Genomic DNA, 15,122 nt, shown 5'->3' on the forward strand with positions numbered 1-15,122 from the left:
GCCCTGGAGCTTATCCGAGTGAAATATAGATTGATTGGTAATCAATCCTCGCTATTACAGCAACCAGAGTAAAGGTCCAGTTTGTGTATGTGATTATTGAGCAGTGCATTGATCTTCATAGTTATGGAATGATGCCCTTGTAGACCTCTGTTTGTCTGTGTCAGCCCAGGAGATGAGCTACAGTGGCTTTGACCTTCTGATATTTTTTTTTATTGAAGTGTCATCAACATCAAGATCACTTTTGGCCATCACTTGATCTGCCAGGCTTTGGCTCTAGCATGAGGTTTCCTGTGTAGTGTCAGTTTGTGGGTATTTTCACTGTCAGTGCTGTAAACACAGCCAGCATCCTCCCTAAAATTGTCGGCTGCAGTTGTGTTGTAATTCAGCGCTGTCACTGTGCAACCACTTATCAGAGAACACCATGCTGAACTCAAACCAAATCCTGTTGAGAAATTTAGTTCTGCAAAAACGGAGGAATTTTTTTAAATGCAAAACACGTCAGAACCCTGTACTTAAATGTAACTCATCCCTCATATTGCAAAAGTCAGTAAAGAAACTAGTTTTGTTGAATCTTGGATGTGAGGTTTAAAAGGAATAGTTTGACATTTGGGGAAATATGCATTTTTGCTTTCTTGCTGACAGTTAGATAAGACGATTGATATCAAGAAGTCACTGCTCCCGGCCAGCAGGTTAACGCCCCGTAAAACCGCAAGTTATCCTTTTTACACAGATTTCCGTTGGACAAAGCCAAGCTAGGTTTTTTTCATCAGACTCCCGCTTTATTTTTTACGCACAGATATGAGAGTGCTATCGATGTTCTCATCTAATTCTCGGCAAGAAAGTAAATATTAGTATTTCCCAAAACTATTCCTTTTAAGGATGGCAACGTAAGACTTGCCGTAACGCATGTGTTTCAATCGTGTCTTTAGGTGTGGATGTGTCATCCTTGCACGCCATGAAGACACAGAGACCCAGCACGATGCTGTCTGATGTTAGACAGCTTGTAGCCACAGGGAGAAGCCTCAACCAGCCCAATGATGACGGGGTCACTCTGGTAAGTAAGGTCACATGCGTGTTAGTGTGTGTGAGTTGACCTCTCTCTCGTCCCCTTGTCGTGGTTTGTTCTCTTTCTTCAACTCAGTTTTTATGAGATACTTTAGCTTCTCCTCTCTCTCTCTCTCTCTCTCTCTCTCTCTCTCTCTCTGCAGCTCCACATAGCATGTGCCAGTGGTTATAGAGAGGTGGTGTGTGTGCTGTTGGAGAAAGGGGCAGACCCTCATCCTGCTGACAACAACTTCTGGACCCCTCTGCACCTGGCTGCTAAATACGGACAGGTAACTCACAGCTGCTCAACAAAATGTTGTTGACATTAATGAAGTCCTCTAATGTCCACTCATCTAGCCGCATTGATCCGATGTGATCGTAGTCATTAATTGAATGAATGAAATCACGAGGAAATTATTGATGGATGGATTGTTCCTCAGAGGAAGTTGCCTCCAGTTACCCTGCACACACTCTGATAAACTGCTCTTTTTGGGCCTATTGATTAGAAACAGTTGAATTGCTGGCATATGCACATGCATTTGTTACAGCATTTTAGATTAGCAGTTTAATGGTCTCTCTTAGAGGAGAAGAGATTGATTCCCAGATGGGGCGGAGGGGAGCTGTGGGAGCGATGAGATCTGCTGGTTTGGGAGGGATCCAACTATGAAGGAAGGGAAGTGATCACGTTCGCATCTTGCTGACCCAACTGGATATTTAATTACATTTCTGGGCTGTGTGCTTGGGCTGCTGACAAAGAAAAAATATTCATTTGATATTTAGAGTCGCTCTCTATACTTCTTTGGTTCATCTAGCCTGAAGCCGTGTTTTTTTTTTTTTTACCCCACTAGAGTGTGTTTTTAAAATGATTGCTTCCTCTCTGTTACCTCGCAGCCTTCCTCTGTTTCATTCATACAGATTAGTTGCCTTTGTTGTCTTTCTTTCCTCTCACAAGATTCCTTCATCTAGATTTTATTTTAATAAACGACCATTAATCATTTGAATTCTACAATAGAAATGGTCCGCCAGTGCCTACATTGGTATTTTTGCTTATTGTGATGTCATTTCTTGGAGTATCTTCAAATACTTCATATCCCTAAAATCTGTACAATCTGATCTAAAATGTTATGTAAGTCAATAAACCATAATAATTGATACAAGTATGGAAATTGTTTCATAAATTAAAAAGAAATACAAAAATCAAAAACAAATATTCATAAAAATCTTTACTAAATAAACACTCAAAACATATAGATCCACAAAGTTAATTGGATATGCTTACTTTTATGAGCAGATGCAAGGCCGTTTTGATTTTTTTTTTTATACGTTCCACATGTAACATAATGACGTCATCACAAGCATACAACGTGACGACATGAATAATAGAAGCCTTAGCTTTCTGCTGCAAAAAGAATGAATGCTCTAGCTATTATTGTTTCTTATTTTACATAGATTTAAACAGGATCATGCAAACAACGATCTACCGCAGCCATTACGGGGCAATACGGGGCCACCGCGCATTTCACCATGTAACATAATGACGTCATCACGAGCATCATGATGACGCAAAAGACAGAAGTCATAGCTTTCTGCTACAAAAAGAATGAACGCACTAGCTATTATGGTTTTTAGATTTAGATTGATTTAAACAGAATCACGCAAACAACAATCTCCGTCCGTTTTGAAAGGGTTAATCAGTAGATCTAAATGTACAAATCTTTCGGATAGCGAACTTCTAAATGGAATAATAACCTCCCTGTGTCTCTTTGTTTTTAAGACTTTCTGCATAAGCAATTACTCTGTGTGTGTGTGTGTGTGTGTGTGTACGATATGTAAGTGCATCTGACTTGAGAGTGGCAGTCTAGAGGATTGGAGAATCGATTAGTTTCTCTTGCAGTGCTAAATCACCTCAGCCATCGGCTCTTTACTGGTGCCAGTGCTTTGCCTCCTGCATACCAACTACTCCCTGAGACCTCTCAGCAGTCACTTCCTGTCACCATTCCCTTATATACTGACAGTGACACGTCAGTCATGTAGGATATTATGGGTTCAAGATGTCTGTATGTATCCAGCCAATAAAATAACTGGTCCCACTAAGGAGGTTTTGCTGATATGAGGCAAACTGTTGCCTGGAAACACTTGCTGGAAACTGCAACACTAGTTGGTACTTTAAACCTAAAGACCCCTTTCTGCAGTGTGGCATACGTACTACACTGACCTTTTAAGAAGATACATGACCCTATTAATGCAGCTAATTAAGCTTCCCTCTCTCGGTCTTGTGATAAGTTCGACCCTGGCTCTTGGCGTCCTTGGTTTGAGTCTAAGCTTTTCAAGATGTGTTCTCTTGAGGGAAGAATTTAAAATAGTTTTGTGTGTGGATTTTCAAACCGAAGTGACAGGATGTTAAATTACAGCCCTAATGGGATTGGATTCATTTGTTCAGTTTTATAATGAAGGTACACGTGAAAGTCGTGGCAATACAGCAGCCACCTGAATCAGTTTAATGTTAATCTAAAGATTAATTTTCAGGTCTGACAAATATTATTAAAAGAACATTTGGGCCCTTACCAAAAACTGTCCTGTCTATCTGAATCTACATCAGCTACGAGGTTGCTCTGTCCCCGCTGATCCCAATCTAATGACCTTTTCCTGATCCCTCTGACCCACTGAAGAGATCTTGTGGTGCCACTGACGTGTTGTCTGTATTTATAGGGTGTGAGTGCAGCTGACGGGGTTTGTGGGCAGTAGAGATGCTATAGACTCATAGCTGAACAGCTGTCAGAGCCAGTCTGCTAAATGTGCTGAGTCACTCTCTCTTCCATACTGCAGACGATGTCTCTTACTCCGCTATAGTACAAAGAAGTTACTGCTACTTTGGAACACTCCTCCAGAGCCACAGAAAGACATCACACAAGTGTTTGTTTTTCCACAGGAGTGCCCCTTTATTGTTTTTATACTTGATTTTACTGAAGCGTCTGGGAAGCCTTTTTGATGGCAGTAAACTGCTGAGAATCAGTAACAATAATTTGTATTTTTACTTAGCTCAAGCAAAATAATATGGTTACTTGCTGTTTAATATACTCTATGCACAAGTTAACTGCAAAAATGTAGAAATATGTTTAAGGTGTCCTGATATACAACTTCAATAGACAGACTTTAAACAGTGCTTGTTGCATTGCAGCCTAAAAATTAAGTTCCCATATCACGAAACTGCATTGTCAATTACATGTCGCGGGATCGTATTTTCTCCCGGATTACATTTGTTTTGGACGTATCGCAAATAAGTTTCTAATCAAAGTCCACATAGGGAGGAGGACGGGGTGGATGGTTGGGTAAAACAGAAGACTTTCGCCCAGGAGACTGGTCCGTGTCCCTCGTGGAACCAAAAGTAACGTACTTATTTTAACCCAAAACATGATCTTTTACTAAACCTAACCAAGTAGTTGTGTTGCCTAAACCTAAACTTAATTGAGAATGCAGTTTTGAAACGCTAAAAGCGCCACGAGCGGCTAAAAAACTATAACGTTGATATACACGTATGTAGAAATGGTTCTGAATGAGATTCAACGTGTCCGTGGTTTGCAGAAACGTACAATCCCAGTGTTTTATTCTGGTAACTAGGCTGCGTAGTGAACTATAGAACCCTATAGAAGGGGATGTGTTGGGTTTGTTATTTTCCTAGAATGTTTTCCCAGAATTTTCTCTGGTTTAGTAGGTCCTTGTGTTTAATTATCAGCCACACTCGTCTCATTTCATTTCATCAACGGCGCTTTAGTATTTATTGAGCTGCTTAGACCGTTTCTAGGTCATGCCATCTTTCCTACATTACCAAGAAATAATGAAACGGTTCTTATCTATAATCAATAAATTGAGTCACAGTGAGCTCAGATACTTCAACACATTGCGTACACTAATCACAAATCAGTATTCACAGATCACATAGTGCATCACACCTCTTGGATTCTGCACACACTGATACTCTACAGAGTCAAAGAGGGCTGGTGACAGAGAGAATGCAAAAAGAAGATGTCGAAGATGAAGGAGTAATGAGACGGAAAGGAAGTCTGACTCAAAAACCTAGACAGAACAATAGAGGACAGAGGTGACAGCCATCACATGTCACTGTGTGCAGAAATGAGGGTCGACCCCTATGGGGTTCTTCCACTGTGACATGTGATGGAAGATCCGCTCATTATTAAAGGATCACCTCAGTCAGGGGCAACACTTGTACAGACCTGTCATATGTGACATACACCGTTTGTATCACCTGCTCAGTGTTTAAATTCTAGGTCTGTGTCACAGTATATCCTACATTTACATGTATACATCTGCACTGTAGCAATACATGTGTGAATAACCGACGTATCTCCTATGACCTGATCAAAAATCTGCTTTTTTGTTCCCGCGCTGACGGTTTGAAAGTAGATGCAGTTAACAGTGCCCTAGATGTGTTTGATTTTTTTTCTAGGATCTAATGAAAATGGATGTCGGTGTTTCTCCCGTCTCTTACAGACAAGCATCGTTAGCCAGCTCCTGAGGCACAGAGCAAACCCGACTCTGCTGAACTGCAACCAAGACAAGCCCTCAGGTAACGTATTTAGGCATTCACACAAACATACACAGATATTGCTGCTGGAATGGGCAAAACGTGTTTTAGCAATCACGACTTAATGAAGCAAAGAAGCGGAGAAATGGATTCTGACTTTATTCAGCTGCAAATGAATTAATAATCACTGTGATGATATAAAACACATGCTCACACACACAGACGCAGTGTACACAGTGAATGAGGCTCCGTCATAATCAGTCTCTGCTGAGCACATCTGAGTGTATCTGCAAGAGAGAACTCATTTATTAATGAAAGAACACATTAACACCTTACTCATGCCCGTACACACATGCACTGATTAAAATTGGGTGTTAGCAGTAATCAGCAGAGGCTTGTGTGATTAATTTGCTAATGGGCATAAACGTATAATATCATTATATCAAGGGGCATGTATTGTTTTTTTAATAATGGAAGCTTACAAGATAAACAGAGGAGAGCTGAATAAAGACCATTTGCACTGATGCCATGACTGGTGGCCCCTACAGTTCAGGATATATTTGACTGATGATTAATGATTTAAATAATGAGTTGCAAACAGCAGGTTGATACAGCTAGCATCTGAAAAATGATGCCCAGTCTTACGGTGATTATCGTAATTATAGATCCCCTTTAAATCCTACCCTCATAAATTAAATTTGCATTAAAGGTACCCTGTAATACTTTTGACCACTAGTGGTGCTGTATATATATATATATATATATATAGAGAGAGAGAGAGAGAGAGAGAGAGAGAGAGAGAGAGAGAGAGGGAGAGAGAGAGGGTGGCCTGATGCAACGCTCTCAGCTTCGTGGCAGAATGTTGCGGAATGCTAAGACAGGCTGCAACTAGTGATGTCACAAGAACTGATACTTCGCTAGCAAATCGATGCCAAAATACTGAAAACGTGACGGTCGAGACTAACGTGTCCCGTCGTCCAGGGGATGATAGAAAATGTGTTTGGGACACAGTAAACCTACTATCAACCATCAACGCACCCTAATTTTTCCCCTGATAACGCTGCATTGTGAGCAACAAATCAGTGTGGAAAGACGAGAGCCAGTTGACGTTAGCTGTTAGCTCCGTGCAGGATTGTGCTGCAAACCGGCTGCTAACAGCTAACGTTAACTAGCTCTCCTCCTGCTGATTTCAACACAGGAGGTGCCATTGATTTACATAATGCATTCAGGCTCTATTCAGTAAAAAGGAGTATTGGGCGGAAGTAAATTCTAACATTATCATGATGTGTTCAAATGTAATCTTGTAAAATGAGAAACTTGAAAAAGTTGTTTTCACAGCAATATAAAATAGATAATAGAGAGGGAATTATGACCTGTTTAGCTTCCTGACAAAAAAACAGTATGCAAACGGGTAATAAAGGAGTCTATGCTGAAGTACATGGGATTTATTGTTTTACTTTTTCTTTTTGGTATCAAATTGGTATCGAGAATTTCACTGGTATAGCTATTGACTAAAGTTCTGGTATCGTGACATCCCTAGCTACACACCGTCCAGTGTAATCTTCAGTTTGACTGACAGAGCTGTCAGGAGCCAGGCAGGCAGGTGAGACGCTCCATGGTGTGTTATGATTATATGACTGAAATATGAATAACACACTTTTTATTTCATTCACTGCTTGGTAAACAGATGTTTTCATATCACAGATGACGATCAAAGACACTAAAACGTGAGTCCTACAAGTAAAATCTGAGACATGACATGTAGGCTGTTATAGGAGCTTAATGTTTAGTGTAGGCCGATAAGTCGTGTCTCAGCTCTAATCATGGTTCTGCACACGAGGATGTACGGAAAGGCACATGTTCCCGCCAGCTGCAGAGGGGGCGGTAATGCAACTTATTGTAATTGCAGGCCGTAATATATGAAGAAGAAGACAAACAAATGAAACACCTCAAACAGACTGGAAACATCTCATCAGTTGCTAGTCAGGCCTGTGTGTCAAATACAGCAATGTGATGGTAAATGAAACTGGCCCTTGCCTCCAAAGATTAGCCATGTCGGGGCTGATGTTGCTTGGTTTCACGCTATACCATTGATCGACAGTTGAAGATGTTTCTAAAATGTCTTATGAGAAAGGAAAGGCATTCAGCACAATTGTAAAGTCTCAAAGATACACTGGCTGTAAACGTAACTGTGTTTGTTTACAAGAAAAGACATCTCTTCTTTTTTCTCATGGAATGTTCAGTCCCTTTCTGGGTGTAATATTGTTAATTTACATATTTGTATTACTTTCAATAATATTAATGTTGGAGTGAAAGCCATAATTATGTGCTGATGAGCTGAACAATCTTGCAAACTCCCCTCCCACACACACACACACAGCAGGGCTGGAACTCCCCGCATCGCAAAACCTAAACAGAACTGCTATAAAACCATTCGTTGAACCAGTTTGCTGGTGAATGTAGTGTAGTCATTGTAAATGTGAGAGATAGTGATGAAATGTGTCATATGGAGGGGGCTATGGGCTTCTAACATCTCCATTGTGGGATAGAATATCACAGCTGCCTCTAACCATTTACTCCCATGGCTTCATCGCACCTCTGACTGCCTCGCTCCGGCCTTAATCAATAGCCCTTTCCAGCATGTAGGCTCAGAAAAGATGTGAGACAAGCCCTTAGAGACTGAGACAATCCCCCTCTTTCTCACTCGAAGCCCACACCCCTCCCTCAGCAGCCACATGACGAAAGAAATTCAGAGCAAGAGATAGGAGTCTAGGGGGTTGTCAGTCACACAGAAATAAAAAGACAGGATGAAGCCATTCCCCCCCCTCGTGCCCTGTTAGACCTCATTACAGACGGGGGGTGGGTGGGATCTTATCTCCCCCGTCCTCTTAAGCACAGTTGGATTGATCCATAGTGGGGTTCACATTCTGCACCAGTGCAGGCTCATCCATACGGATTGGGAAGGAGGGTTGGCATGGCGGAAGACAAGAGAACAGAAAGGTTGTTTTAGAACGTAGAGTATTATGGTCTTTAGCAGACAATATTACCAATATATTATGTCTTTTCACCAGTGGCACAGAATGGTGGGATAAAATTATAAATATGACATTTTGAAGTTTCCATCTATATCAAATTGAACTTGTCTTGTGTGTCATGTCACCAGACCTTTCCGCGTCAGAGCCCATAGCTGACATGCTGCTGAACGCAGAGGAGAGCTGGCTGCAGAGACTAAAGGACCCCACCGCTCCTCTACCCGCCGCTGACCAACGCTATGATGGCGGTTCACACGACCTCAACACTCCTGTCAAGAACTTGTGGGTTAACAGTTTCATTGGCAGAATTGTTGTCTTATGGTTACTACATAGATTGTAAATCCTCTTTTTTTTCTCACCCCTTTTTTCTCTCGTCCTTTGCTCCAAATCTGCTTCATCTCCCTCCTTCTACTGTGTCTTTTCCAACTCCTTGCCTGTCCACCTATCACACAGGAACCCTCTGGGTCTCTCTATCTCTAAGCGGGACAGTCTGCTGGAGAAGTGTGCCATGTTCAGAGACGCAGGTGGAGCACTGAGCCGACACTCCTCACAGGACAATGGCCTAGATGGCCCCTTTAGCTCTGGAGCCAGCAAACTGGAGCAGGTATCTTGCAGTCTTACAACTCCCACACTACAAAAAAAAACTGTAAGGCAATAAGAACATAGATAACCCCAAATGTCCACAAAAAGAACAATTTCATATATTCCATTTGTTACTTGTTTTTATAAATGAAGACGAGGTTTGCCACACACCAACGAAACTTAGCTCCAGACCAACTTCAAATCTGACATTTTGAAGTTTTTATCTATTTTAAATTAAACTAGTTTTTTTGTGAATTTCAGGCATTGCATTTCACGGCTGCTTTATCAGGCTCGCTTTTTATCTTGAACATCAAACACTACGTAATTACTTTGGTGCCTCTGAACAGACAAAGAGGCAGGGAATCTGAAAAAAAGAAATCAAAACATGAAAACTGTTACAACTTGGAGTCATTGAGTTTGAATTCAGCAATGATGATTGAGAAGTAGTATGTAGTATGTACTAGTTAAGCAATATGTGCTGTAGATCTCTCCAGTAATGTGCATTTGAGAGCCAACAGAATTGTAGATCCTCTCACATGTAAGGTTGGCTAATAGAAGAAATCCATTGGTGAAGAGTTTAATTGGTGCTGCAATATCTGTGAGACCACTGCCCCAGATTTTACATGTATCATGTAAAATACTCTGCCTCACGCTGCAGATCTTGGTCTTAACTCTCACCTTGCACTTTCCTCAGGTCAAGCTGATGCCTCCGGCTCCCAATGATGACTTGGCGTCCCTCAGTGAGCTGACCGACAGCAGCCTGCTCTACGAGATGCAGAAGCGCTTTGGCAACGACCAAATCTACGTAAGACTCCACTGTACTTGTGCCACTAAACACGGAAGTCCCACTCAATATTAAATATGCATTAAAGTACACACTCTACAGAGAGAAATACAAACACACACACGCACACACTCCCGGGCATAACTGGGCCAATACAGTTGTTTATTTGTAGCGAGGCGTTGTGTTGTTTATGGTCTGGGATATTTGGATCACATCACACGTTCTTTATACCCATCATGAGCACTGCAGTGAGTTGCCCTCCAGCATATGTACATGTAGTGTTAAAACAGTGCAGCACAAATACTGTACCTCCTCTGCTGAAGGCTGTTGTGCAGATAATATTTATATTTCTGATACCTGACACCCGACCACTTTTACACCAATGACACCCATCACACCAATCATCCTTTTGTATTCATGAGCTGAATCCCTTCCCCACTCGGTTTCGGCCTGCTGACTTGTGTAAGAGCGGGTGGTGCCTAATTCGAACATACGCATACATACTCACACTGGTGACAATTGCAAAATCAATACCATTTAGATCGATTGGAAAGATAAATCCATAACTATATTCAGGAGTAAAATGCCTTCATCTCCAACAATTGGTGAATTTTATGTTCCTGTCATTTGCTCCCTTCCGTCAAAACTGTAGTCTGGCCCATACTTCTCCATGGGGACCGAGCTCTATAAAGACTGGAGCCAGATCAATGTGGAGCTATCCGGTGCACTCTCTTCTCTGTGAAGAGGCAGTAATTGTCTGTTATTATAGAAACCCAGATGGGCGACAGACAGTACGGGTTAGGCACAGCAGGGGACAACAGACAAGGGGATGACAATGAAAGGCAGCAGAGCGGTGGATGAAGAAAAGAGAAATGATTAGAATTCAGAATAATGAGGGCTGGATTTGAGGTACAGTCCAATTTGGAAGAAGAAAAGGTGAGAAGAAAGGGCAAAGTGCAGCTATCATGAGGGGCATAGGAGCACGCCTGATCTGATTGCGTTTGTCATGGAATCGCACGCGTTACAGTCGAGCTCCGTTTTGTTTGTAGCAAAGATATTGCAAACAATGGCCTTACATGTAAAGATAAAGTTTTCAACATTGTATCCATCTTATCTCAAAGCTTAGAAACGAGAAGATTACACTTTTCATGTTACCAAATAAATTCATTTCTTTGCATTTCTGCCCTTCTTCACCTTCTTGTTTCTATACTTAAGGTATGACCTTATGTACATAATAGAGGGCATTTCAAGAAAGAGGTGAACAAAGCAGAGATGTGATGATGAAGGACAGAAAGAGGGGGAGGACAAAGGCGCTGAATGCTCCATATGTTCCCAGCAGGGTGGTCAGAGATGGGGCTTTGATGAGTGGTCCGCTGCCTTCTGCCAGGATAGAAGGACCAGTGCACCGTTAACCCCCCCGAGGAGAGCGGCAAGGAACCGGGGGGAGGCAATGACAGAAGACACTGATATTTAATCTTGTGACATGCGAGTCAATAATCCAGCCCTTTATCAGTTAGTGTGGAAGTGGTGCAGACAAGTTTCACTCAGTTAAAAAAAGAAAAACTTCAAGTGTGAATTTTGTTCCGTGTCCACAAGCAGTGGGAATTTGTTCAAGTCATTAACCTTGAGCGAGGGCCTAAGGACGGAGCAGCGTGTTACAGAATGTTAGCAATGCCTGCGCTCTCCCAAGGGGACAGAGCGGTAGCTTCCACACTGCCTCCGGGGCTCTTTGTGAGGGTTAGCAGTTTAGTGGAAAGGGTCAGGGATTGGTTATTTTTTATCTAAATGGCCTCAGGGTTTGTGTATACACTGCGTGGGAGGACAGAATTGTTGTTTTTTTTTCTTTTATCGGAGAAAGGTCATTACTGAGGTTATCGTCGGAGGTCCCTTCTTGACCTTTCTCTGCCATGACATTACCATATTCTTATGGAAATAGAGATTGTCGTCACCATGAATTCTGATGTAAAGGAAAGAGTTTCAAGAGTAAAAGATCAGTAAGGTGTGTTTTTACTTGTCTTTTTGTAGACTTACATTGGACACATCCTTCTGCTGGTCAATCCAAACAAAGAGCTGCCCATCTACTCCACTTTGGTAAGCATGCATTTAAATGACCTCTATTTCACACAGGCTTACAATACACACCGTGCTTTGCTCTCTTAATGTTGAATTTGCATGTCTATGTGCTATGATCCAGGCTTAAAGCATGTGGCTTTATATTTGATAGGCTATGCATTTTACATGCAAAAGCATACTATTAAGGAGGCCCGTTTGCTGTATTATAAGCAGGGCATGAACAGATGAAATGGACCTTGTGGTTGATAAATAATGCAGTCTTCCTGTCAGTGATACACAGCACTAGGCTGACTATGCATCAACGAGGGAAGAGAGGGATCCAGTTTAGCTATCACACACGCACAGATTTTATTACGTTTCCTCTCCACTATAAAGAATTCATTTTAAAAATGCTATCTTTTGGTGAAAAGCAGCATATTTAACATTTGCAACAGCTAAAGGAGACTCTGATTTTAAAACATTATCATCATTTGTTAATGATATTAATCAATCAGTGTGTGTCACCTTATTTTAAACAGTGGATATCTTATTTTGAAATGGCTGAATGAATGCCAGCTTAGGGCTTGCCCATGTGGACCCAGGAGGGGTTGGATGGAGGGGGAGACGTCTTCTCCTGCCATGACAGGATGAAGCCAGGCCCCCTCTGGCTGTCCCATTCCTGCCGGTGTCTGGAGTCACTCCAGGCTCCCGTACCCGACTGAGAGAGTGTGTGGACGAGCAGGGACGAGCCAGTGTGAGAAGGACATATGTCTCAATATGTGTGATGTGCTGGCCGTCTGTCACCCCCTCTGGTGTGGTCTGGTGGTCCACAGCCACAAATACAGCACTGGCACACATCTTCTGGACTGGTTACCGACAGTTCAGTCATATCACAGTTCAGTGTGACAGACAATGGAGGGTTTCCTGTCTGATACACTTACCATGTTTCTAACAACAAGTTGAAACTGTGACTGTTCAAAATTCCTCATTTATTCTCCTTAGGCATAAATTGTGCAACATTTAAACTATAGTTTCTGTTATAGGGTTTAGTGCAAAATGTAGGTTGTAGAATCACTTAAAAGGTAACTTGGGTATTTTTCAACCTGGAACCTATTTTCCCATGTTTTTATGTGACTAATCGGAACAGCAATTTTCAAAATTGGTCCAGTATTGAGGGATATCACTGTTACTGGCAACCACGAAACGATCTGTGAGGGCAAGTGATCATGGATATTTTTGAAGTTGGGTCCCCCCAGTAGTAGTATTACTTATAATGCTGCTAATAGCAGTACTATACTAATACTAAACTAATATTACAGTGTTCCACTAAACAAAATGGTATTTCATGTGTGCAAAAACTAGACAGCTGGTCAGATTTAGTTAATACTTTGGTCCATTTTTAGCTCAATGTGTATATTTAGTATGTTTGTGTTGCAATACTTTATGCCTCAATTTACTGTTACACCCCTGAAACGATGGAGGAATAGGGTTGTTACTATTTTCTATTATAGTGACACAGCCTGGAATTAAGCTGTAGTGCATTTGCTGGCTTTCTTGTTTACACATACTGCACATGTAAGTGTGTGTTTAAATTGATGACAATTTTCAGTCAACACCTACTTGATGTCTTTGTCACTTTGGGTTGAATTACCTGGTTAGACAGATTGGTACACTACACCTTGTTAGTGAGATGGACACACACAAACTCACACAGGGATGGAAAGTTAAACCCTGCATGGTTTCACTGTTTTTGCTGAAATGTTATCCTGTGTGTTGCTCAGCCCACATGTGTATATCCATGTTAAATAAGGTGATCCAATGTCTTAACGGGCTCTACCTGTCTCTCTCTCTCTCTCTCTGTCTCTCTCTCTCTCTCTCTCTCTCAGGTGAGTCAGTTGTACCTGAGCTCCACGGGTCGCCTGTGCTCCTCTCTGCCACCTCACATCTTCTCCTCAGCAGAAAGAGCGTACCACATGATGCTGCAGGAGAGACGGCCGCAGTGTTTCATCTTGAGGTACACCCGCCTCATTCAATACACAAACACTGAACTCTGTGCCTCGTGACTATGAAACCAAAAATCTCAACAGAGCGAAATAACTGACATTCAGCTGTTCCACCTTGTTCGTCCACACCCCTCTGCCACGCACCTGTTAAACACTCCCTGAGAGATTAATAGCTCACAGCCTGAGCTGAGCAGTGGCACTGTTTAGATGGAGGTTTGCTGAGAGCGTTGCGGCGTCTTGCACTTTGTCCTCGGCTGGACGAAGGCAACTCCGATTGCAATTAAATCCCGTTCCAGCTCTCCAGTGACATTCCCGCTGAGTTGTAACCAGTCTGGCGGAGAGTTAATGCGCCCGGGCCACAGGGCTATCCATCTCACTCACACACATGCTAGCACATTGTATATTCTCACATACACACACTTCCTGCATTCTTTCCCTACTCCTCCTTTTCTTCCTCCTCTTTTGTTCAAGCTTCCTGTTTCACTTCGTATTTCATCACACATGCACAGAGGCACACACACACCTATATGTTTACAGGCAATCAGTGGCCATGATCCCCCGAGGCTAGTGCTCTAACAAAATGCCCTTGAAATCTAATAAAAACTGGTAAATGAAAAGACAGTGGAAAGGCCTTTGGACTTCCCACCCAGCAGGGCCGTTAGTAGGAAATATAGTAACACACATACACACAGACAAACAGCGCAACACAGCACACTGCGGTCATTAGTGAGGGCTTCTGACCTTCTGAAGCCATCTGCTTGGTGTTACACTGCCGGTCTCAACTCTCTGCATGTCGGTGAGTGTCGGAGCATGTACTGGAGAGGTACCTTATGTCACATTTAATATTCACTCAGCGGCAAATTAAAAACAGGCGTCCACTGCCAGATAAGTTGCGGCTATAAAAGCGTGTAGAAGGTGGTGATCAATGGAGCAACGTTGGTTGTGGCAGAAAGAAAGAATAGATTATGAATTTGATGGGTGGGGGTCCCTGAGGGAGTGATGTCAGGTAGGGGTCCCTGAAGAGGTGATGTCAGCAAGGTGGAGACGTGTAACTGAGGTGACAGATGTGGGAAACACCCTGA

At 42.3% G+C, this 15,122-nt stretch overlaps 1 protein-coding gene across 5 annotated transcripts in view; it reads left to right on the forward strand.

Moving 5' to 3' along the window:
* myo16 (myosin XVI) overlaps window positions 1-15,122 on the forward strand; it is a 118,038-nt gene that overhangs the window by 47,614 nt on the left and 55,302 nt on the right. For all 5 annotated transcript variants that reach the window (XR_005209494.1, XM_037789276.1, XM_037789275.1 and 2 more), the window contains 8 exons: window positions 930-1,054; window positions 1,209-1,334; window positions 5,554-5,629; window positions 8,751-8,901; window positions 9,073-9,223; window positions 9,896-10,006; window positions 12,011-12,076; window positions 13,924-14,051. Coding sequence is in view for 4 of the 5 variants with exons in the window: in XM_037789276.1 (XP_037645204.1) it covers window positions 930-1,054; window positions 1,209-1,334; window positions 5,554-5,629; window positions 8,751-8,901; window positions 9,073-9,223; window positions 9,896-10,006; window positions 12,011-12,076; window positions 13,924-14,051 (934 nt within the window). In the remaining variant the exon portion in view is untranslated. The remainder of the gene's footprint in view (window positions 1-929; window positions 1,055-1,208; window positions 1,335-5,553; window positions 5,630-8,750; window positions 8,902-9,072; window positions 9,224-9,895; window positions 10,007-12,010; window positions 12,077-13,923; window positions 14,052-15,122) is intronic.

The sequence above is a fragment of the Sebastes umbrosus genome, chromosome 13, assembly GCF_015220745.1.
Source record: "Sebastes umbrosus isolate fSebUmb1 chromosome 13, fSebUmb1.pri, whole genome shotgun sequence".
Classification (NCBI taxonomy): domain Eukaryota; kingdom Metazoa; phylum Chordata; class Actinopteri; order Perciformes; family Sebastidae; genus Sebastes; species Sebastes umbrosus.